The sequence below is a fragment of the Bos indicus x Bos taurus genome, chromosome 11 (genome assembly GCF_003369695.1).
Source record: "Bos indicus x Bos taurus breed Angus x Brahman F1 hybrid chromosome 11, Bos_hybrid_MaternalHap_v2.0, whole genome shotgun sequence".
Taxonomy (NCBI): domain Eukaryota; kingdom Metazoa; phylum Chordata; class Mammalia; order Artiodactyla; family Bovidae; genus Bos; species Bos indicus x Bos taurus.
Genome location: NC_040086.1, coordinates 311,593 through 337,386, shown reverse-complemented (window position 1 = coordinate 337,386; position 25,794 = coordinate 311,593). Strand labels below are relative to the sequence as shown.

General features: G+C 45.7%; 1 protein-coding gene across 3 annotated transcripts in view; it reads left to right on the top strand.

Moving 5' to 3' along the window:
• Positions 1-16,039: 16,039 nt before the first annotated feature.
• Positions 16,040-25,794, top strand: part of TMEM87B (transmembrane protein 87B) — a 49,603-nt gene continuing 39,848 nt past the window's right edge. The window contains exons 1-2 of one of the 3 annotated variants that reach the window (XM_027554514.1): positions 16,040-16,395; positions 23,435-23,495. In XM_027554514.1, the coding sequence (XP_027410315.1) occupies positions 16,237-16,395; positions 23,435-23,495 (220 nt within the window). In that variant the 5' untranslated portion in view covers positions 16,040-16,236. Of the gene's footprint in view, positions 16,396-21,415; positions 21,450-23,434; positions 23,496-25,794 lie in introns of those variants that run through there. The other 2 variants (XM_027554513.1, XM_027554515.1) reach the window with 2 other exon arrangements.

Below are 25,794 nucleotides of genomic sequence, written 5' to 3'. Positions count from 1 at the left end.
ACCACTGCTGTCTCTCGGCCACATTGGAATATCTAAAAGCTCTAACTTTCAGAGGACCTGATCCCTGACAAAGTGCTGTCCAGTCTTCTGATCATGAACTGATACATAGCCTTTCAAGTTCTCTTTTGTATAAACTCAGATTACTTATGTAAGTGGCTCTTAGGACCAAAGGAAAAAAAAAAAAAAAACCGGGGAAGAGAAAACAGAAACAAGTTGGGTCATTCCCTTCAGCTGGGCTGGGACCGGGCTGTGGAGGGCGAGCAGAATAAACAAATACCTGAAATGCTCTTGACCTTCAGGTTGAGACTAAGTCTGCCTGGGGAGCTGTTTTTCCCTCCCTTTCTTCCTTCTTTCCCTCTCTTCCCACCTCTTCCCTTTCTTTCTTCTTTCTTTGCTTTTCTGCCAACTCCTGCCCCACTCCTTTTTCTCATCTTTCTGAGTAGAAAGGAGAAGTAAGGATTAGGGGCATCCTGAGTCAGTTGTGCAGCCAGCAGCAAGGGCCAGACAGGAACCAGTCCTGTGAGCCTTCCTCCAGTCATCTTGAGCAAGTCACTTTGTTCTCTCGGAGGCCAAGTGTCCATCCGTGTGCAGTAAAGACAACGCCGCCTTCTCCTGCAACCCCTTGGGTGGTTGTGTAGGAAAGGGAGGTGGCAAGGTCTTTGAAAGGACCTTATACTCGTTATCAAGGTTTTTCCCAATTAGAGCCTTCTCTCCATTCCATTCCTTATGCAGTGCAAACTCAGCATCTGTCACAGTAGAATTGTCCCTGATTATGTTACCAACTGCCTCCAATATAGTGCAAATCAACTTAAAAAAAATGCACTATGTGAGAGTTGCAAGTTAAGTGTTATTTGGGGCAAGATGAGAGCTATAGCCCAGGAGACAGCACCTCAGATAACTCTAAGAAAATGCTCCAAAGAAGCAGGGGGAAGATCAGTATATATGTGAGTCTGGCAAAGGAAGAATACATGCAATCAAGTATGTATTAAACTTTTTTCAGTAGGTGTTGAGGTCAGCAGCTTCAGCAGCACATGATTTAATCCTTTCAGAGGCAGATGGCAAGTGCCAATTTGTAGTTGACACAAAGTAACTCAGAAAAGGACTTAATCTGTGCCAGTGATGCACGCAGTGGGGACACTGGCAGAGTGCAGGATATGGGCCCTTATGCCCTAGAGGCAAGCGACTCCCTACACATCCATATAAGAACCATATCTGATGCCCAGATATCATTTCTATTGGTCTCCCCCAGGAGTTTAGTTATTCAAGCCTCGTTGACTATTCTCTTTCCATATATGGGTGATTAAGCAGTGGTGGCTTGATCAACAGGATTTGAGGACCTAAGTTGTCAGAGTGCCCTTTAGGGATGGAGAGACCCTCCCTCTGCCTCCCAGTCCCCCAGACCAACCACATTCCCCGCTTAGGAAATGGCCAAACCAGAGCTCTTAGCTTACAAATCAGGGCGATGCTGGCCAGACTTGTCCTGACTCATGAAAGTAAAGACTTTTGTAACTTCTCTGTGTCAATGACAAAAGCAAGTTGGAACTTCTGATGAATCAGTGGGAAAATAACTCACCCGAAAATAAACCAGTTACAACAGCAACTTAACTTCTCTAAAGACATTTAGGTACTTTGAGTGACAAATGGGAAAACAGGAAGTTTTGCTTTCTTTAATGAACACTTCAGTAGTGAATGGTGTTTCTATGTACAAATCTACATAAAAATTTTCTCCCTTTTAAAGCTCTAAGGACAGAAGTAAAACTGCCAATACTATTTAACTTTAGCATGCCTAAATTACCTAATTCATTTGTATTTTAACAAAATAATTATTTTTGGAAATTGTGGCCCAAAGATCACTACTTTAGAATATGTTCATGTAAAATTTACTAAAAACCATTGAATTTTAACTTATAGTGTGTGAATTTTATGGTATATCAGTTATATCACAAAAATTTTTTAAGTTTTAGGACTTTGCTCTACCAGATGTTTCAGATCCTCCTTTATCTCTATCTTGGTGAACTACGGCCTAGTGAAAAGCAAGTTCTTAAGGACTCCTCAAAGTGATCAGTCCATGGTTATTCATTTTTGCTTAACCATTAAAGAAATTAGACAAAACTTGCAGTTTTTACAATGCTTTAAATTAAGATAGTTTAAATATGTAGAAAATTATACGTATTTATATAATGTAGGAAATTAGAATATGCCACCTCAAAATATGCCACTTTGGCATAAGGATAGCTTTTTTTCCCAATTATCTTTTATCTTTAAAAAAATCTTATTGGAGTATAGTTGCTTTACAATGTTGTATTATATTCTGTTTACAGCAAAGTGAACCAGCTGTGTGTATATCCCCTCTGTTCTCGATCTCCTCCCCATTCGGGTCACCACGGGGCATTAAGGAGAGCTCTTCGCCCTATACAATAGGCTCTCATTGGTCATCTGTTTCATATGGAGCAGTGCGTAAACGTCAGTCCCATTCTCCCCTCCTTGGTGTCTGTTCTCTACATCTGTGTCTCTAAGGATAATTTTAAGTGAGAATCAACAGATGCAGAAAGAAGCCCTCTCAAGCTTCCCTTATCTGACTAAAAGCAGAAACCTCTGGAATATGTGGACTTCCATAAATCTCCTTTCCAGGGCAAGTTTTATGGTTACAGAGCAGACAGAAAGTCGGGTCTGATATGGACCTGCATAACCGAAACTTACTCCTTTACCTTCCCCCAAATGTTTCCCTTCTGCTGCTTGCCACTCTTGGAAACATAAAACCCCTTTCCCTCTTTCTTGTCACTTCCCTACAAATTTATTGTTCTTTATTAAAATGCTCTGTAAATCCCAGGTACCAACCATCCCTTTGAGTTACTAATCACAGAATTCTCCTATGTATATGCATAATACATGTGTTAATATACATGATTGATTTTCTCTTGTTAACATTTCATCAGTCTGATTTGCAGGGTCCCAGATGAGAACCTAGGACCATAGAGAAAAAAGTTAAGTTTTTCCTTCCCTATAATAGAACTCCGGAGAAGGCAATGGCACCCCACTCCAGTACTCTTGCCTGGAAAATCCCATGGACGGAGGAGCCTGGTAGGCTGCAGTCCATGGGGTCGCAAAGACACGACTGAGCGACTTCACTTTCAGTTTTCACTTTCATGCATTGGAGAAGGAAATGGCAACCCACTCCAGTGTTCTTGGCCTGGAGAATCCCAGGGATGGGGGAGCCTGGTGGGCTGCTGTCTATGGGGTCGCATAGAGTCTGACACAACTGAAGCAACTTAGTGGCAGCAGCAGCAGCATAATAGAACTCATGTACCCACCTTCCTAAATTCACCAGTATGAACATTTTACCAAAGTATGGTCTGTCTTGGTAAATGATTGTGTGGACTTGAAAAGAATGTGTATTCTCGCATGGGATAAAACAATACTGGGCCCTTGTAAATGGAGGTGGTTACCATTTCATCTCTTCTCCATGGTCTAGACATTAAAAAAAAAAAAAAAAAGAATGTGTATTCTTTTGTTTCAGAGTTAAATATTCTATTAAGATTAATCAGGTCAAGTTGGTTGATTGTATTGTTCCAGTCAATTATATCCTGACAGATTGTTTTGTTTTATTTCTGTCAATTATTCAGGGAAGATTATTGAAATCACCAACAATAACTGTGGATTTTTCTCTATTTCTTATTAGTTTTTCCTTCATTTGTCTTAAGCTCTGTTAATAGGAACATAAATGTATAGGATTGTTACGTCTTTCTAACGAAATGACCTCTATTATTATGAAATAACCTTGCTATATCCCTTATAATAGTCTCTGCTGTGAAATCTACTTTGTCTGATGTTAATATAGTCACTCCAGCTTTCCTTTGTACTGTCAGCAGGTCATATTATATTTCATTCTTTCAATTTTAACCCACTTGTGTCTTTATATATAAAGTGCCTTTCTTGTAAGTAGAATACAATTGGATACTGTTTTTTTAACCATCTGATGGTGATGGTTTTTTTTAAAAACCATCTGTTTTTTTAACTGCTGCCTTTTAATTAGGGCAGATAAACATGTATGGTAAATAAGTTATGCATGGATGTGAGAGTTGGACTATAAGAAAAGCTGAGCATTGAAGAATTGATGCTTTTGGTGTTGGAGAAGACTCTTGAGAGTCCCCTGAACAGCGAGGAGATCAAACCAGTCAATGCTAAAGGAAATCAGTCCTGAATATTCATTGGAAGGACTAATGCTGAAGCTGAAACTCCAAAACTTTGGCCACCTGATCTGAAGAACTGACTCATTTGAAAAGACCCTGATGCTGTGAAAGATTGAGGGCAGGAAAAGGGGACGACCGAGGATGAGATGGTTGGATGGCATCACCGACTCAATGGACGTGAGTTTGAGTAAACTCTGGGAGTTGGTGATGGACAGGGAGGCCTGGCGTACTGCAGTCCATGGGGCCACAAGGAGTGACTCCATGTCACAAAGCCATGACTGAACAACTGAACTGAAACATGATTATTAATACACTTGGGTTTCAGTCAGTCAGCTTGCCATGTGTTTTCTGTTTTATCTGTTCTTGATTAACTTTATTTACTTTTTCTGCCTTCTTTTGGAATAATCAAATTTTTTATGATTTTGTTTCATCTCCTGTAGGTTGTTAGCTATAACTTTGTTTTTGTTCTTCAAGGTTTACAGTAGATATGCTTAACTTATAACAGCTTCTGTTAAATGACTTAAAATGTAGTATTAAAAGTCTTACAGTGGGGACTTCCCTGGTCCAGTGGTTGGGAATCCAGCTTCCAATGCAGAGGATGTGGGTTCGATCCCTGGTCAAGGAACTAAGCCTGCAAGCCACAACCAAGACCCAACACAGCCAAATAAATAAATACCCGCTCACAGCAGCCTGGAATTGACAGTGTAGTTGGTGCCTTCAACCATGGACTAACAGGGATGACTAAACAAATATTCCAGCTTGGGCTTCTCTGGTAGTTCAGTGGTAAAGCATCTGCCTGCCAATGCAGGAGACATGGGTTCAATCCCTGCTCCAGGAGGATCCCACATGCCGTGGAGCAGCTAAGGCCATGCACCACAACTACTGAACCTGTGCTAGAGCCCAGGAGCCACAACTGCTGAGCCCATGCGCTGCAAATACTGAAGCCTGTGCACCCCAATTAGGGAGCAGCTCCTGCTCACTGCAACTAGAGAAAAGCCTGTGCAGCAATGAAGACCCAGCACAGCCATACATAGTTGAAAAATAAATATCGCAGCTCCCTCATCCCTTGTGAGCTGACTCTGAGGCGTGTGCCTCACATTTTCCAGCAAGTCTCTCTATAGGATACACCCCCCCTTGCCCACAAAGATGCTGATTTGATAAGTCCCCCTGTATTTTCCTTCCTTGTCACATCCCCTCACTCCCTGTATCAGTTTGCTGCTGCTGCTACTAAGCCACTACAGTCGTGTCCGACTCTGTGCGACCCCATAGACAGAAGCCCACCAGGCTCCCCCGTCCCTGGGATTCTCCAGGCAAGAACACGGGAGTGGGTTGCCGTGTCCTTGTCCAATGCGTGAAAGTGAAAAGTGAAAGGGAAGTCGCTCAGTCGTGTTGGACTCTTAGCGACCCCATGGACTGCAGCCTACCAGGCTTCTCTGTCCATGGGATTTTCCAGGCAAGAGTACTAGAGTGGGGCGCCATTGCTAGGGCAGTCAAAACAAAGCCCCACAGGCTGGGTCACTTAAATAACAGAAATTTATTTTCCTAGGCTTCAATCAAGGGATCAGAGATCCAGGTGCAGGCAGGTTTGGTTTCTTCTGAGGCCTCTCTCCTTGGCTTGTAAATGGCCGTCTTCTCCCTGTGTTTTCACATGGTCTTTTTCCTGTGTGTGTCTATGTCCTAATCTCCTCTTCTTACCAAGACTTTCATGCATTGGAGAAGGAAATGGCAACCCACTCCAGTGTTCTTGCCTGGAGAATCCCAGGGATGGGGGAGCCTGGTGGGCTGCCGTCTATGGGGTCGCACAGAGTCAGACACGACTGAAGCGACTTAGCAGCAGTCATACTGGAATTGTTCTTCAGTCGCTAAGTCATGTCTGACTCTTTATGGCCCCGAGGACTGTAGCCCTCCAGGCTCCTCTGTCCATGGGATTCTCTAGGCAAGAATTCTGGAGTGGGTTGTCATTCCCTTCTCCAGGGGATCTTCCCAAGCCAGAGATCAAACTGATGTCTTTTGTGTCTCCTGCATTGGGAGGTGGATTCTTTACCACTGAGCCACCAGGGAAGTCCTGGGCTCACCTGTGTGACTTCGTTTTTACCTTAATTATCTCTTTAAAGGCCCTGTCTCCATATATAGTTGCATTCTGAGGTATTGGAGGTTAAGACTTTAATATATGAATCGGGGTGGAGGGGGGCTTACAATTCAGACCATGACATTCCCCTCCTGGTGTTTACTGCACATCTCACATGAACTACTTCCACCTAAATCCTTACCTCAGGACCTGATTTTGATCTTGCATGGCCTTGGTCTGCAGGGGCTTGAAGCACGATTTCAGCTCTGGCCAGAGACTGAAGTCAGGCCATGACAGTGAGAGCGCCGAATCCTAGCCACTAGACCAGCGGTCAGTGACAAGCCCCTGGCCCATACGGCTTTGCAGGAAATGAATTTCCACAAAGAAAAGGAAAGTAGTGAAATAAGTAGAGTTTATTAGGAGGAAAAGGATAAACAGACAGGTGGGCACAGAGATAGAGTTGTGCCCTCACGGTAGTTTGAATCACTTATATGGGGGCATTTCTTCCAGGTTTCCTTTCGTCATCTCGCTTTGCTTGCTTCTGAATCTGTACTGGTTTTTGTCAGGGTCCTCCCATGTATGCACATGCGTCTCTTAGCCAAGATGGCTTCTAGAGAAGAGGCCTATGGGTAGGTTGACATCACTCCATTTTTGACCTCCAAGGAGCCTTGCTGTGCTTGTACAGTCAGGAAGGTTTCCTTGACTTGGAGAAAGAAATGTGTGGTCTCTTATCCGGGCAGGGCTTAGCTTCTCTCTTCTTAATCTTGGAGTATCTGTCCACAGGGGACAAGCTCCAGCTGTTCAGCCTGGGGCTCATCTATTTCCTGCCTCACTTCTGGGGGAATGCTAAAGAAATGTCTAAGAAATGAAAGCTCTTGAAAAAAAGTAAGCAAATCCCCCCAATACACTCATGATACCCGCATTTCAGGGCTTCACCTTGTACTGGCGTTACAGTTGCTCAATCGTGTCCTACTCTTTAGACCCCATGGACTGTAGCCCACCAAGCTCTTCTGTCCACGGGATTTCCCAGGATTCCCAGGTTGCCATTTTCCTCTCCAGGGGATCTTTCTGACCCAGGGATTGAACCCATGTCTCCTGCATTGCACGAGGTCTCCTGTATTACAGGCGGTCTCCCCTACTGAAGGTGGATTCTTTACCACCTGAGCCACCAGGGAAGCCCTTACCTTGTATTACATTGTACTATTGACTCCTCCCAGATTCATTTCCTCACAGTGATGGAACTACACTTGGTAGATCTCTGTATCCTTATCCAGGCAGTGCTTGGAGGTAGAAAATACCAATTTTACTTGATTTGCTTAAGTCAATGATGTTAGTTATAATCTTTCTTGGAAACTATGTGGTAATAGAAATGCAGAAAGAAGGAAAATGTAAATACCATTTGTTCTTTAATAATGTAAAATCCCTACTATGTCCATTACCAGCAATCTGTACAAATGTGTGATAAATAGCACTGAGTAAGGCACACAATGTTTGTTGACTGATTGAAGTTTTAATGATTTATTTATATAATTGATACAATTTTATTTTTTTGGCCATTGGGCTTGCAGGATTTTAGTTCTTTGACCAGTGGACCACCAGGGAATTCCCATGGTTTTAATGATTTAAATTATGTATGTGTATGTGTATATATATATATATATATATATATATATATATATCTCATCATCAGTTGAAAGATGAAAACTCTGGGTTAAAAAGCCATTTAGACAGTATTTTCTATAAAATATCTGCAATCTGCTAATGTTACCTACTGGAGAAAATTGGCTAGTGTTCTACTGCTGCTAAGTCGCTTCAGTCGTGTCTGACTGTGCATTTTGATGGTGGTATAACAAGGGGTCTGTATGAAGTGTTTGTTTTTCTTGTTGTTTTAGTCACGAAGTCGTGTCCGACTCTTTTGTGACCCCATGGACTGTAGCCCACCAGGCTCCTCTGTCCATGGGATTTCCCAGGCAAGAGTACTGGAGTGGGTTGCCATTTCCTCCTCCAGGGGATCTTTCTGACCCAGGAATCGAACCCACATCTCCTGCATTGGCAGGCGGATTCTTCACCAGTGAGCCACCAGGGAAGTCTGTATGAAGCATTAGTAAACAATACAATTTAGACAGAACAGAAAAATATATGATATACAAGTTTCTTGTGAAAAGGAACAGTTAGAAATTCAATCTAGCTAGTCGCTTTGTAGAATGTTCATTTTGAGTTTATCTGAAGTTTCCTCATCATTTGATTCAGGTAATGCATTTCTGGCAGGAAAACCACAGAAGTGATGCTGTTTCTTTTCAGGGCATCATGTCATGAAACATATGAAGTCAATTTGTCCCACTCGTTGTGATGTTAACTTTGATCATTAAGGTGGTGTCTGCCAGGTTTCTCTACTACAAAATTACTATTTTTCCCTTTAGAATTAATAAGTGTTTGTGATAGATACTTTCTTATCAAACTTTTAATTTTAGAATCCAGTTGATGATTCTTTCTGAATTAAGTCTCAGTTCAATTCAGTAACTCAGTCATTTCTGACTCTTTGTGACCCCATGGACTGCAGCATGCCAGGCTTCCCTGTCTATCACCAATTCCCAGAGCTTGCTCAAACTCATGTCCATCGAGTTGGTGATGCCATCCAACCATCTCATGCTCTGTCACCCCCTTCTCCTCCTGCCTTCAATCTTTCCCAGCATCAGGGTCTTTTCCAATGAGTTAGCTCTTTGCATCAGGTGGCCAAAGTTTTGGAGTCTTAGCTTCAACATTAGTCCTTCCAATGAATATTCAGGACTGATTTCCTTGAGGATTGACTGGTTTGATCTCCTTGCAGTCCAAGGGATTCTCAAGAGTCTTCTACAACACCACAGTTCAAAAGTATCAATTCTTTGGTGCTCAGTTTTCTTTACAATCCAACTCTCTCATCCATACATGACTACTGGAAAAACCATAGCTTTGACTAGACGGACCTCTGCTGGCAAAGTAATGTCTCTACTTTTTAATATACTGTCTAGGTTGGTCATTTTGCCTGAAAAATTCCATGGATAGAGGAGCCTGGTGGGTTACAGTCCATGGGGTCACAAAGAGTCAGACACGACTGAGCAACTAACTTTTTCTTTCTTCTTTTCTAGGTTGGTCATAGCTTTTCTTCCAAGGAGCAAGTGTCTTTTAATTTCATGGCTGCAGTCACCATCCGCAGTGATGTTGGAGCTGAAGAAAATAGTCTCTTACTGTTTCCATTGTTTCCCCATCTATTTGCCATGAAGTGATGGGACCAGATGCCATAATCTTAGTTTTTTGAATTTTGAGTTTTAAGCTAGCTATTTCACTCTCCTCTTTTACTTTCATCAAGAGGCTCTTTAGCTCCTCTTCACTTTCTGCCATAAGGGTGGTGTTGTCTGCTTATCTGAGGTTATTAATATTTCTCCTGGCAATCTTGATTACAGCTTGTGCTTCATCCAACCCAGCATTTCACATGATGCACTCTGCATATAAGTTAAATAAGCAGGGTGACAATATACAGCCTTGATGGATTCCTTTCCCAATTTGGAAGCAGTCTGTTGTTCCATGTCCAGTTTTAACTATTGCTTCTTGACCTGCATACAGATTTCTCAGGAGGCAGGTAAGGTGGTCTGGTATTCCCATCTCTTGAAGAATTTTCCACAGTTTGTTGTGATGCACATAGTCAAAGTCTTTGGCGTAGTCAATAAAGCAGAAGTAAGTGTTTCTCTAGGACTCTTACTTTTTCCATGGTACAACGGATATTGGCAATTTGATCTCTGGCTCCTCTGCCTTTATATTCTTTGCAGCCAAATACTTATATGAAAAATTATATTCTTTGCAGCCAAAGATGGAGAAGCTCTATACAGTCAGCAAAAACAAGACCAGGAGCTGACTGTGGCTCAGATTGTGAACTCTTTATTGCAAAATTCAGACTTAAATTGAAGAAAGTAGGGAAAACCACTAGACCACATTCAGGTATGACCCAAATCAAATCCCTTATGATTATACTGTGGAAGTGACAAATAGATTCAAGGGATTAGATCTGATAGACAGAATGCCTGAAGAACTATGGAAGGAGGTTCGTGACATTGTATATGAGGCAGTGATCAAGACCATCCCCAAGAAAAAGAAATGCAGAAAGGCAAAATGGTTATCTGATGAGGGCTTACAAATAGCTGAGAAAAGAAGAGAAGTGAAAGGCAAAGGAGAAAAGAAAAGATATACCCATATGAATGCAGAGTTCCAAAGAATAGCGAGGAGAGATAAGAAAGCCTTTCTCAGTGATCAGTGCAAAGAAATAGAGGAAAACAATAGAATGGGAAACACTAGAGATCTCTTCAAGAAAATTAGAGATACCAAGGGGACATTTCATGCAGATGGGCACAATAAAGGACAGAAATAGTATGGACCTAACAGAAGCAGAAGATATTAAGAAGAGGTGGCAAGAATACACAGAAGAACTATACAAAAAAGATCTTCATGACCCAGATAACCACGATGGTGTGATCACCCACCTAGAGCCAGACATACTGGAATGCGAAGTCAAGTGGGCCTCAGGAAGCATCACTACAAACAAAGCTAGTGGAGGTGATGGAATTCCAGGTGAACTATTTCAAATCCTAAAAGATGATGCTGTGCAAGAGCTGCACTCAATATGGCAGCAAATTTGGAAAACTCAGCAGTGGCCACAGGACTGGAAAAGTTCAGTTTTCATTCCAATCCCAAAGAAAGGCAATGCCAAATAATCAAGTACGACAGTTAGCAAATGATAATTTTCTAACTCCATTAATTCTTTATTTATTTGTTGGTGTCTTACAGTAAGGAAGAGGTTTTTTTCTCTCCTATTTATTTAATCATTTGTGTATTATTATTTATTTAATATTGATAATAGACATTAAAATAGGTGTGAGGTGATATCTTGTTGTGGTTTTAACTCGCATTTCCCTGATGTTTAGTTATGTTGAGCATCTTTTCATGTGCAGCTGCATTTTCCTCTTACTTAGAGTGGCCTTGAAAGACAAGGCCGAGGATGAAATCCTGTCCACGTCTCCAGGGTGGGGCATGAGGATAGCGGCTTTAAGCAATGCATCTGGTTATTCACTTTTCATAGAAAGAGTTGTCTGAAGTTGAAACATACATGGACTTATGGGCAGTGATTAATGGCTTGGCCGGCTGGTCAGGAATCGAGAGGAAAAAGATCAGATGTGAGAGAAGAAGGTCTGGGATAGAAGCATGTGAGTGGATCAGTGGAAAAGGACATAAAGTTTCCTTCATTAATAATAATAACGGGAGCACCTACAATGGAAGAGGCATTAAATGGTGATATGATGGTAACCACCAGCACTGCATCTTTTAAATGCAGCACTAATTTTCTGCCATCCCCCCTAGGAGATAAGATGGTTTGGTCAGCGGGGCAGATTCAGAGGCTTCTACTTAGCCATCTCCATTAAAACAGCTCTTCTCCTAGACACCAAGGACCAGTGTTAGCTATCAACTATGCGTATTCCAATTATACTAGCTGGAACCAGGAAAATTACCAGATGTGGGTCTGTGGACTCTCTTTATTACCTGGCCCCTTAGGCCTCCCATTCCAATAGGGAGCCAACATCAACTCAGACTCTGTCCAATATTCCTTGAATTGTTTGGGTATCCCTCTTTCCCCAATGTACAGTTGCCTGAATGAATTATCCCTTTGTGGAGCCCTCTGGTCCTAGATCTCCTAACTTTTCTTCTCCTCCAGATGTTCCACAACTCACTTATTCCAGCCAGGAACCTTGGTTCCTGCCTTAACTCCTCTCCTTCCTAAGCTCCGATATCTAACCAATCACCAAGGTTTTTTTTTTTTTTTTTTTTTTAAATCTCCATCTCCCGTATCTGTGGAATCCATCCAAATCCCCATTCTCATTGAAGCTTCTGTGGTTGAGACCACCACCTCTGAATTACTGTAATTTATTCTTCACTGGTCATACAAAGCATTGATGTATTCTTAGCTAATCATCTCATTGCCCTCCTTAACACAGTTTCCATAGGACAACCAAAATGATCGGGTCACTTCATCCTCCTTGCTTAAGAACACTTACTGCCTCTCTGATGTCAGACTAAACTGCTTAGTAGGACCCTGATTTTCTACTATTGTTTAAATATTCCCAGTCTTCCCATTGTCCATCTCACACCAATAACTAGTCATCTGGTAGGTCTTTCTGTTCCTCCAGGCCCTTGGCATAGGCTATTATTTCCATCCACATAGCAATGATATCAACTACTTGCTGGGAAAGGCACAGATGGAATGCACGTGCAGTCTTTATTATGCATTAGGCTCTCAATACAGTTTTCAGGTTGCTCAGTGGTAAAGAATCCACTTGCCAATGCAGGAGACACAGGAGACGTAGGTTCGAACCCTGGGTCAGGAAAATCCTTTGGAAGAGGAAACCGCAACCCATTCCATTATTCTTGTCTGGAAAATCCCATGGACAAAGGAACTTGGTGGGCTTCAGTCTGTGGGGTCGCAAAGAGTCTGATATCACTGAGCACACACATACTGCACTGCAGGCTCTCAATAATTACCGGCTAAATAAGTGACTGGGGTGATGGATCGGTGCCTGGTGGCTCAGACAGTAAAGAATTCGCCTGCAATGTGGGAGACCTGGGTTTGATCCCTGGGATGGGAAGATTCCCTGGAAGAGGGCATGGCAACCCACTCAAGTATTCTTGCCTGGAGAATCCCCATGGATAGAGGAGACTGGAGGGCTACAGTCCACAAGGTTACAAAGAATAGGACACAACCAAGCGACTAAGCACAGCACAGCACAGGGTGACTGATAAGGCCATGTCCTCTTGACTATAAATTGATTGTATTTTACATTAATGATTGTTAAACTAGGATTTCATTCTCCCTCTGGACATTATTTACATTTAATAATAAATGAACAACTGCAGTTCTCTTTGACAGCAAGACATTTATTCACTTTTCACAGCTGAAAATGCCTGGTGAAGTAAACAATTAATACAGACAAAAGCTTTACCCTCTGAGCTTTAAACAGTAACCAGACAACTTCATTCGTTCTAAAAATTATTAACTATCCCACTGACAATATACTCACAATACAGTGCCCTGGGTTCAACTGACCGGACCTCAAAGCACTTTGCAGGCGCTCACCATGAATTTAGAAAACAATTTGTTTCCCCTGAGATGATGGGCTTGGGGTATGAACAAATGCAAAGGATCCAAAAGACTGAATCACACAGAGAACTTTAACTAGTAGCTCCACCCTATGAGCCTCTGTCACCCTGTTTGTTTAGTCGCTTCAGTCGTGTCCTACTCTGCGACCCCATAGACGATAGCCCACCAGGCTGCTCCGTCCCTGGAATTCTCCAGGCAAGAACACTGGAGTGGGTTGCCATTTCCTTCCCCAATGCAGCAAAGTGAAAAGTGAAAGTGAAGTCAATCTGTTGTGCCCGACTCATAGTGACCCCATGGACCGCAACCCACCAGCCTCCTCTGTCCATGGGTTTTTCCAGGCAAGAGTACTGGAGTGGGGTGCCATTGCCTTCTCCGATACACTGAACATATCACGAGAAATGACAGGCTGGATGTTACAAGCTGGAATCAACATAGGTGGGAGAAACATCAACAACCTCAGATACGCGGATGATACCACTCTGATGGCAGAAAGTGAAGAGGAAGTAAAGAGCCTCTTGATGAAGGTGAAGGAGTAGAGTGAAAGAGCCGGCTTAAGACTAAATATTAAAAAAACTAAGATCATGGCATCTGGCCACATCAGTTCAGTTCAGTTCAGTTCAGTTGCTCAGTCGTGTCTGACTCTTTGTGATCCCATGAATCGCAGCATGCCAGGCCTCCCTGTCCATCACCAACTCCCGGAGTTCACTCAGACTCACGGCCATTGAGTCAGTGATGCCATCCAGCCATCTCATTCTCTGTCGTCCCCTTCTCCTCCTGCCCAAAATCCCTCCCAGCATCAGAGTCTTTTCCAATGAGTCAACTTTTTGCATGAGGTGGCCAAAGTACTGGAGTTTCAGCTTTAGCATCTTTCCTTCCAAAGAAATCCCAGGGCTAATCTCCTTCAGAATGGACTGGTTGGATCTCCTTGCAGTCCAAGGGACTCTCAAGAGTCTTCTCCAACACCACAGTTCAAAAGCATCAATTCTTCGGTGCTCAGCCTTCTTCACAGTCCAACTCTCACATCCATACATGACCACAGGAAAAACCATAGCCTTGACTAGACGGACTTTGTTGGCAAAGTAATGTCTCTGCTTTTGAATATGCTATCTAGGTTGGTCATAACTTTCCTTCCAAGGAGTAAGTGTCTTTTAATTTCATGGCTGCAGTCACCATCTGCAGTGATTTTGGAGCCCCCCAAAATAAAATCTGACACTGTTTCCACTGTTTCCGCATTGTGGCTCAGATCATGAACTCCTTATTGCCAAATTCTGGCCACATTACTGCATTGCAAATAGAAGGGGAAAAGGTGGAAGTAGTGACAGATTTCCTCTTCTTGGACTCCAAAATCACTGCGGACAGTGACTGCAGCCATGAAATCAGAAGACGATTGTTTCTTGGCAGGAAAGCGATGACAAACCTAAACAGTGTGTTGAAAAGCAGAGACATTGCTCTGCCAGCAATGGTCTGTATAGTCAAGGCTGTGGTCTTCCCAATGGTCACATACGGTTGTGGGAGCTAGACTGTAAAGAAGGCACAACGCCAAAGAATTGATGCCTTCGAACTATGGTGCTGGAGAAGACTCCCAAAAGCCCCTTGGACAGCAAGGAGACCAAACCAGTCAATCTTAAGGGAGCTCAACCCTGATTATTCACTAGAAAGACTGATGCTGAAGTTGAAGCTCCAGTATTTGGTCATATGTTGCGAACAGACGACTCATTTGAAAAGTCCCTGATGCTGGGAAAGATTGAGGATAGAACGAGAAGAAGGTGTCAGAGGATGAGATGGCTGGACTGCATCATGGATTCAATGAACATGAACTTGTGCAAACTCCAGGAGATGATGAGGGACAGGGAGGCCTGGCGTGCTGCAGTCCATGGATAGGAAAAAGTCTGGACACGACTGGGCGCCTGAGCAACAACAAAAGCCTCTGACCACAGCCACGTGGAGTCTGGGACCTGAGCTTTCGGCCTCTAGCTAAAGCCACCTCCAGCTCAGGTAGATTCAGAGCCCCGCCTCCCCTCCCACCCGCTTCCACACTCCGGCCCAACGCTGAGCCCCGCCCCTCGCCTCTTCTGCCGGCTCCCCTCCCTACCTGGCCCCGCCTTCATACTTGGACCCCTCTTCCTCCTCCCCGCCCCTTTGCCTTTCCAAGCTCGTGCCCCACCTTAAGCCCCGTCCAGCCCTGAGCCGCGCCCCTCGCTTCCACTCCTGACCCCCTGGTCCACACGAGCCTGGTTCAAAGCCCCGCCTCCCCTCCCGCCCCGCTTTCACCCTGCGGCCCAAACCCTTCGGGCCCCGCCCCTCGCCTCCCCTCCAGGCCCCGCCTCCCCTCCTGGCCCCACCTCCACGCTCAGACCCCACCCCGCCCCTCCTCCTCTACTCTTCACGCTCTGGCGCCCCGCCACTCTCCGCCCCGGCCGGCCCTGAGCCCCGCCCCTCGCCTCCTCTCAGGCCCCGGCTCCCCGCCTGGCCCCACCTCCACGCTCGGACCACCTCCCGCCCCTCCCCCTCAACTCTTCCCTCTCTGGCCCCCCCTACTCTCCTTCCCTCCAGGCCCCGCCTCCCCACCGCCCCCCAGGCCCCGCCTCTCCGCCTGGCCCCACCTCCACGCTCCGACCCCACCCCGCCCCTCCCCCTCTACTCTTCACGCTCTGGCGCCCCTGTCCGCCCCAGCTGGCCCTGAGCCCAGTCTCCACGTCCCATCCAGACTTCCTGGGCCCGAACCCGCCTCCCGGGGGCGGGCCTGCACCAGGTGCGGGCTCGCGGTGCGGCCGATCGCCAGGTGCGGCTTCCGCGTAAAGATGGCTGCCGTCTGTCGCGACTGGGTCTGGCTCCCGCCCCGCCGCCGCCTTCCCGCCGGGCGCCCGCTGCTCTGCTTCGCCCTCTGCCTCCTGTGCTGCGGCCCAGCGGCTGTGGGCGCCGTCCCCGAGATCGGGCTCTGGACCGCGACGATCAGTGACGTAAGCGGAATGTCGGGACCGAGGCGAGGCGCATCTGAGGCCCGCAGGGTTCTCTGGCCCCCGCTAGGAGCCAGTCCTGGGCTTGTTCATCTGGTCAAGTCTGCTCTGGGCGCCCAATACGTTTCCTGGGCCTTTTGTCCGCTGTGGGCGGGGAGCGCCCCCTCCTCCGGCCAGATCTAGCCTATGGGGAAGATGAGTCAGGCTTCTGTGTAGGGGGGCGGCTCTCCCCTCTGAACCCTGTTAGTGAAAATCATCTTTCCCGTAGTCCTGGCCTCTCGCTCTGCTCGGACAGTCTCTGGCTAGATCAGGCCCTTCTTTATTCAGACCTGAGCCCTGAACCCCTTGGCACTCCTAGCGGCATCTTTGGATTTGACCCCTCGTGCCGGGGTGTAGCCACAGGGCCACACCCTTGTAGCCACAGGAAGGACTTTACAGTGTTTCAGTTTCCGCATACATTTATAAAGCGTGTGCGTCTTTATTCCTCTTTTTCTCTCTCTTCCTCCCTCTCTCCCTTTTTCTTCCTTCTTCCTTTCTTCCAGAAGGGAACAGGCAACAGTCATGCCACTCCCTTTCCCTCATTCTGGGTTTCTCTCGTGCTCCTATCACAGTTCTGGGAGTATGTGTGGTTGGGGGGCGGGGGCGGGACATTTGCAAGGCTAGTCCGGAGGCTTGAGCCCGTGGAAACACTTCTTTCCAGGGCAGGCCATTTGAGAACTTGACATCTGGAAGTTTCACGTCTCATGTTGTGGGAGGAATGCCGGGGTAGAATTTTGGAAAGATTTGCTAAAGAGGGACAGGAAATCGAAGAGGCCTTACTACGACTTTTCTAGAGTCAGATGATTTGATTCATCCATCTCTGTTTGAGATGAATATTTTCCACATGTATAGAAGCGATGTCTGAATTCTTTTTATTAATTTATTTTTATTTATGGCTGCGCTGGGTCTTCCTTGCTGCGTATGGGTTTTCTCTGTTTGCTGTGAGGGGGAACTACTTCTAGTTGAGGTGCTCAGGCCTCTCATTGCAGAGGCTTCTCTTGCTGTAGAGCAGGGTCTTTAGGACTGGAGCCTCAGTAGTTGTGGTGAGCCTGCAGCATATGGGTTCTTCCTGGACCAGGTATCCAACCCATGTCCTCTGCATTGGCAGGCAGATTGTTAACCTCTGGACCACCTGGGAAGTCTGGATGTCCGAATTCTAAAGGCAAAACTTAATTTTGAATTCCTCAATCAGAAAAAGAAAGTAGTGTAGGAGACTACAAATTCTTCCCAGAGCCCAAAAGCTACATACATAGAGGCTAGAGTATGTATCTTGCTGAATCTTTAAGACCCAGTGCAACCATTTCTTCCAGGATTCTCCTGGGTTGGTGCCCTATTTTGTGTACCAATCATAGAGCCTGTGTATCTCCATTATTGAATTTCTCTAAACAGTAAAAAGCAAAATTCAGAGTGTAAGGTAAGGGAGTTAGAGAAGGCGAGGTTCAGAAAAACCGGCACTTCACAGGAACAGATCACCTTCAATGAGGCGAGAAGGAGCAGCAGTCAGATTAGTGAGCTGCTGCACTAACCCAAGAAAAGAGTGAGTATGTATAGGCATATATGTGGAAAGCTCCTGTCTTAAGGGGACCTGTTCTTCTCCAAGGTTGTTCAGAGTAGTTATCTCCTGGGTGTAATCAACCTTAATGTCCATTTTTTTTCTTCCGGTGAGAGAGTTCTTTGTTTTGCATAGAATGGTGGGGAGGACCTGGAGGGGAATTTTAACTCCAGGCTATTTTGAGCTAAGTAACTTTCCTTCACAGAGAACCACACTTAAGGTTTCATGCTGCTTCTGTAGTGAATGGGCAATAGCATAAACTAAGAATAAATTGGAAATAAATTGGCTGCAAACAGAGTGCTTGACCATATCTGTACAAATCTTTGCCAAGTACACTTTGGATAGGGAGATTCCTAAAGCCATGGGGAGAAAATAACTTTGCTTCTTGCGTGAGAAAGAAAATTTTTCTTTGGATCCCATATAATCTTTATTTTTGTTGTTTAGTCGCTGAGTCATGTCCGACACTTCTGTGATCCCATGGACTGTAACCTGTTAGGCTCCCCTGTCTATGGGGTTTCCCAGGCAAGGATACTGGAGCGGGTTGTCATTTCCTTCTTCAGGGGATCTTCATGACCCAGGGATCAAACCCATGTCTCTTGCATTGGCAGGTGGATTTTTTACCACTGAGCCAGCAGGAAAGCCCCACGTGATCTTTCTTTAGTCCTATGTGATTCAGGACAGTCACTCATTCAGTCGCTCAGTTGTGTCCGACTCTTTGCGACCCCATGAATCGCAGCACGCCAGGCCTCCCTGGCCATCACCAGCACGCCAGGCCTTCCTGTCCATCACCAACTCCCGGAGTTCACTCAAACTCACGTCCATCGAGTCAGTGATGCCATCCAGCCATCTCATCCTCTGTCGTCCCCTTCTCCTCCTGCCCCCAGTCCCTCCCAGCATCAGAGTCTTTTCCAATGAGTCAACTTTTTGCATGAGGTGGCCAAAGTACTGGAGTTTCAGCTTTATCATCATACCTTCCAAAGAAATCCCAGGGCTGATCTCCTTCAGAATGGACTGGTTGGATCTCCTTGCAGTCCAAGGGACTCTCAAGAGTCTTCTCCAACACCACAGTTCAAAAGCATCAATTCTTCGACGCTCAGCCTTCTTCAAACTCTCACAGTAACAATCCATAAAGCTCTTTGCAAAGAGTAGGCTGATTTTTTTTTTCTCTCCCCTATTTTAATTTGTCACAACTTGTTATTCAGAACTGGAAAGGAAAGTGTAGCTTTCTTTCATTTGTCCTACAAATTCATCCAGAAATGGTTCTTTCGATTGTAAAGGTCAACAGTTTAAGTGCCTGCCTACCATGTGCCATGCACTACATTGGCCATCGCTGTTGGAAGGATGTATTTTAGACACAGCCGCCTGCCTCAAGAAGCTCACACAGTGGAGGGAGAGCAGATTTGTGGGTAGTAATTACACACATGGTGGCATTCCTGGGATATTACTGGAGCACTGAGGAAATCACCTAACCCCACTTTCTGGAGTTGGTGCATGGCTGACTCTGAAAGGATGCGTAGATGAAGAAGGAGGCGGCGAGTATAACAGCCGCCGTGTAGAAACTCTTGGTGAGTCTGCTGACAAGGCAGGAGTGTTACTTGGGATTGGACCACCATAAGCCTTCCATCCCTGAGCTTGGCCTTGAGCCCGTGGCCTCAAACTCAAGGACCTGTGGGGGCTGAGGCAAGTCCTATCAGTGAGTGAAGCAAGTTAGGTTTGGGGCCGGTGGGGAATGCTGTGAACTGCAGATGACGTGCCACTGCTGAAGAGGGCGGCGCTTGCCATTCAGCTCTAGCTGTGGATGCTGTAGGGCGGTCGACACGTTTTTTTATCTTTTTTGGCCGCACCACCCAGCATGTGGGATGTTAGTTCCCCAGTCAGGTGTCAAACCCTCACCCCCTGCAGGGAAAGTGCAGAATCTTAACCTTTGGACCTCCAGGGAAGTCCGTATATTTTTACTGTGTCAGCTAATTCAGAAAAAGTTTTAAAAGGCTCCTTGTGGGCCCAACACCACCCATTTTTTAGGTTGAATTTACATGTTGGCCACCAGTAGCAACTTGGGAGTGAATGAGGGCAAGTCATGGAAGAGTTTTAGACATACCTGCTAATCACGGTGGCTGTTATCTAAGGATGAATTGTAGGCTCCAGTCTGGAGGCAGAGGTACCAGTTAATTGCAGAAGTATAGGCCTGAATCAGGGCAGTGGTGGCAGGAATGGAGGGGGTGTTTGCTTTGTCACTCAGTCGTGACTGACTCTTTATGGCCCCAGGGACTGTAGACTTCTAGGCTCCTCTGTCCATGGGATTTCCCAGGCAAGAATATTGGAGTGGGTTGCCATTTCCTCCTCCGGGGGGCCTCCCCAACGCAGGGGCTGAACCCATGTCTCCTGCATTGGCAGGTGGATTCTGAACCACTGAGCCACCAGGGAAGCCCTGCAGGAATGAAGAGAAAGGGCTAAATCTGAGAAATGTCTGTGCCTTGGAGATGGGGTGATGGAGGTGAGAGACCCAAAGAAACCATGACTTGGGTGATTGGGGATGGCATAACCTACATACAACCAAGCTGGTCAGCACAGGGAGAGCTGGTGAGGAGCAGAGGGGGAGGCGTCTGGTTTAGTGCAGGCGAAATAGGTTAAAACGTCTGCCTGCAATGCGGAAGACCTGGGTTCGATCCCTGGATCGGGAAGATCCCCTGGAGAAGGAAATGACAACCCACTCCAGTACTCTTGCCTGGAGAATCCCACGGACGGAGGAGCCTTTTGGGCTACAGTGCACGGGGTCGCAAAGAGTCGGACACGACTAAGCGACTTCACTCACTCACTCACTCAAATGTGGACAGTATTGGACATCCCAGAGGGTGTGACCTTTAGGTAATTGGGTATGTGGACGTGCAGCTCAGAGGAGGGATCTGGACCAGGGTTTTATTGATGTTGAAACTGTTGAGGAGGGATGGGATTTCCGTGGTGGTCCAGTGGTTAAGAGTGTACCTTCTAATGCAGGGGATGTAGGTTTGATCCCTGGTCGGGGAATTAAGATCCTACATGCCTCAAGGACAAAAACCCCAAACATAAAGCAGAAGCAATCTTGTAGCAAATTCAATAAAGACTTTAAAAAAGAATGATCTGCATTAAAAAAAAAATCTTGAAGAAAACCATCATGGAGGGAAAAGGGTTATCGAGAAAGAACAGTTTCTCCTATCAGGGTTTTCCTGTAATCCCTAACCACTTGTTCGCTTAACTTAATCTCTTCTCACAGAATTTTTATTCTTGGTGAGGGCAGACATGGATCAAACCAGTCAATCCTAAAGGAAATTAGTCCTGAATATTCATTGGAAGGACTGATACTGAAGCTGAAAGTCCAGTACTTTGGCTACCTGATGGGAAGAACCTGATGCTGGGAAAGATTGAAGACGGGAGAAGAAGGGGGCGACAGAGGATGAGATGGCTGGATGGCATCATCAACTCAATGGACGTGAGTTTGAGCAAATTCCAGGAGTTGGTGATGGACAGGGAGGCCTGGCGTGCTGCAGTCCACGGGGTCACACAGAGTCGGACACAACTGAGCGACTGAGCTGACTGAGGGCGACATGAAATAACTAGCTAGTACAAGGTTTCATTGTGCTTGTGGTGAGGGATGCAACGAATGGGTCCTATGAACCTTGCAAGGGAGGGCCGGCCTGGTGTGGGCCCTGGTGGAAGATGCCCTGAGGAAGGGGATGTTGAGCTGGGCTGTCAGGGGTCAGAAGGAAATAACTAGAGGAAGAGTAAATTTTCAGGTAAGTTTTCAGGTTGACCACTAAGGTCCTGAGGGCTGGAAGGAGTATTATGTTTTTGATGACCAGGCCTTGGTTACACCGGGCCCTGTGAGCCACAGGGAGATTTGGTCTGTTGTAAAAAGACAGTCTGTGGTATAGTGCAGTGGTAAAGAATCTGCCTGCCAGTACAGGAGATGCAAGAGATGCAGGTTCAATCCCTGGATCGGGAAGATCCCTTGAAGAAGGAAATTGCAATCTGCTTCCTTATTACCTGGGAAATCCCAGATACAGAGGAGCCTGGTGGCTATAGTCCGTGGAGTGTCAAAGAGTCAGACATGACTGAGCGCACACACAGAGAGGGTGGTAAGCCACAGCTCAGAGAGAGGGTCAGCTGTTTTATCAAAGGCGCGTTTATGTTGATGCCAGGAGAGCAGGTGCAGGCGCAAGACACGCAGCCCTCCCTCGGCCCCTGTGTGCTGCTGGCCTCAGGCTGTGAGCCTTGCGGGGGCCTCACGTCCGCTGCAGGGAGTAGATTACTTGGGACAAGGCTCTGAGCCAGGCAGTGATGGGACCAGATCTATGAGTTGCTTTGTTTTTTCTCTTTTGACCACACACCATGTGGGATCTTAGTTCCCTCACCAGGGATCAAACCTGTGCCCTCTGCATTGGAAGCATGTTGTCTTAACCATTGGGCCACCAGGGAAGTCCAAGATTTACATTAAGAAAAATAATAATAATTGATTTGGTCATAGGGAGGAGTGAAAGGATTGTTGTTGTTGTTCAGTCGCTAAGTCGTGTCTGACTCTTTGTGACCCCTTGGACCGGAGCACACCAGGCTTCCTTCACCATCTCCCAGAGTTTGCTCAAATTCATGTCCACTGAGTCAGTGATGCCATCCAACCATCTCATCCTTTGTCGTCCCCTTCTTCTTTTGCCTTCAATCTTTCCCAACATCAGGGTCTTTTCCAGTGAATTGGCTCTTCGCATCAGGGGGCCAAAGGATTGGAGCTTCAGCTTTAGCATCAGTCCTCCCAGTGAATATTCAGGGTTGATTTCCTTTAGGATTCATGGTTCAATCTTGCAGTCCAAGGGACTCTCAAGAATATTCTCCAGCACCACAATTCAAAAACATCAGTTCTTTGGTGTTTATTTTCCAGAATACAACAGTACTTTTAAATAGTAGAGAGAAATGTTTTTAACAAGATTTTTCTTTATTAGTTTTTAAAAATACACGTGTATATATATATTTTGGTTGCGGTGAATCTTCGTTGCTGCGCGAGGGTTTTCTCCAGTTGCAGCGAGCAGGGGCTACTCCAGTTGCAGTGCATGGGCTTCTCATTGTGGGGGCTTCTCCCGTGGCAGAGTGCGGGCTCTGGGCGAGTGGGCATTCATGGCACCCGGGCCTAGTTGTTCTGCGGCATATGCAGTCTTCCCAGATCAGGGATCAAACCCAGGTCTCCTGCATTAGCAGCTGATTCTTATCCACTTACCTCCAGGGAAGTCCAGTATATTTATTTCTTAATTTGGCTGCACCGGGTATTAGCTCTGGTTAGTTAGCTAGTTACTAGTTAGATGTGGGATCTAGCTTTCTGATCAGGGATCACACCTGGCCCCCTGCTTGAGGAGCAGGGAATGCTAGCCACTGGACCACGAGGGAAGTCCCTAACAAGATCTTTCTATATTTCTTTGTTTCTCATTACAGAAATCAGGACCTTTGATATTTAGGAAAACTATGTTTAACTCTACTGAGATCAAGTTTTCTGGTAAGTATAATAAGCTAATGTAATACTGAAGTAACAATAAATTATAAGTAAGCAACATATAATCTAATATGTTAGCATAATATAAACTAACATGACACATTATAATATTATGTATTTTAAACTAGGCAGATGTTTTTAGGTGATTATAACATTTTAAAAGTCTCTTGATCCAGTCAAATTGTAGTTATTTTCAAGAATGGATTTTTCTAATCTTGTCTCAGAAAATGTAATATGAATCATTATTTAAAAGTTATAGTTAAAGCCTAATAAAGGAATCTTCAGCAAAACAGTATTTCACTTCTGTGAAATTTGACTTTGAATCCGTTTTAAAGTACAATAAATTCTTTTTATGGATATAGGAAATGCCATGATTGTGATGAAACCTTTGTGCCTCTGAAATCTGTCTAAATATACATGATTGTAGTATGAAATAAAAATTATTAGACACTGATATTTTAATTAGGATTTGAGGGGTTCAGTTCAGTTCAGTTCAGTTCAGTCGCTCAGTTGTGTCTGACTCTTTGCGACCCCATGAATCGCAGCACGCCAGGCCTCCCTGTCCATCACCAACTCCCGGAGTTCACTCAGACTCACGGCCATCAAGTCAGTGATGCCATCCAGCCATCTCATCCTCTGTCGTCCCCTTCTCCTCCTGCCCCCAATCCCTCCCAGCATCAAGAGTCTTTTCCGATAAGTCAACTCTTCACATGAGGTGGCCAAAGTACTGGAGTTTCAGCTTTAGCATCATTCCTTCCAAAGAAATCCCAGGGCTGATCTCCTTCAGAATGGACTGGTTGGATCTCCTTGCAGTCCAAGGGACTCTCAAGAGTCTTCTCCAACACCACAGTTCAAAAGCATCAATTCTTCGGCGCTCAGCCTTCTTCACAGTCCAACTCTCACATCCATACATGACCACAGGAAAAACCATAGCCTTGACTAGATGGACCTTTGTTGGCAAAGTGATGTCTCTGCTTTTGAATATGCTATCTAGGTTGGTCATAACTTTCCTTCCAAGGAGTGTCTTTTGATTTCATGGCTGCAGTCACCATCTGCAGTGATTTTGGAGCCCCCCAAAATAAAGTCTGACACTGTTTCCACTGTTTCCCTATCTATTTCCCATGAAGTGATGGGACCGGATGCCATGATCTTCGTTTTCTGAATGTTGAGCTTTAAGCCAACTTTTTCACTCTCCACTTTCACTTTCATCAAGAGGCTTTTGAGTTCCTCTTCACTTTCTGCCATAAGGGTGGTGTCATCTGCATATCTGAGGTTATTGATATTTCTCCTGGCAATCTTGATTCCAGCTTGTGTTTCTTCCAGTCCAGCGTTTCTCATGATGTACTCTGCGTATAAGTTAAATAAGCAGGGTGACAATATACAGCCGTGACGTACTCCTTTTCCTATTTGGAACCAGTCTGTTGTTCCATGTCCAGTTCTAACTGTTGCTTCCTGACCTGCATACAATTTTAGGGCTTATGAAAGCGAAAATACTGCTCGGGACTCTTGTCTGTGTAAATACCGATATGTCATGACTGACAAGTCATAGAGGGAGAGGTTTTCAGTATATTTAGTGGGTTTTCAGGCTTCCCTAGTGGCTCAGCAGTGAAAAACCCGCCTATCAATGCAGGAGATGCGGCTTCAATCCCTGGGTCGTGAAGATCCCCTGGAGGTGGAAATGGCACCCCACTCCAGTATTCTTGCCTGGAAAATCCCATGGACGGAGGAGCCTGGTGGGCTGCAGTCCATGGGGTCTCGAGGAGTCGGACACGACTGAGCGACGTCACTTTCACTTTTCACTTTCCTGCATTGGAGAAGGCAATGGCAACCCACTCCAGTGTTCTTGCCTGGAGAAGCCCAGGGACGGCGGAGCCTGGTGGGCTGCCGTCTGTGGGGTCGCACAGAGTCGGACACGACTGAAGCGACTTAGCAGCAGCAGCAGCTGTAGTGTGAAAAAGGAGACAGCATCTCTGAGTTCTCACAGAGTGAAGTTTTAGTGCCTGCAAAGTTAAGCATTGGTCCCTTGGATGTGTGCCTATGCTGTTTGGTGGACTGACATCAGGCTTTCCCTTGGGTGACCCCATACTCCTTAGCAAACTGCCTCAGGCGGCCACACTGCTGCTGCCCTCCGCCTGCTGGGCCTCTGCTTGTCCTGTCTGTCCACCCCCCTCTTCCCTGGGCGGACTTCTGTTCTTTGCTCGTGAGCCAGCTGGGGCCCCATTCTTCATGCCCACCTGACTGTGTTAGGCACCTTGCCCAGGGCTCGCTTGATCCCTTCTTCTCAGCCCCTTCCTCCATCAAA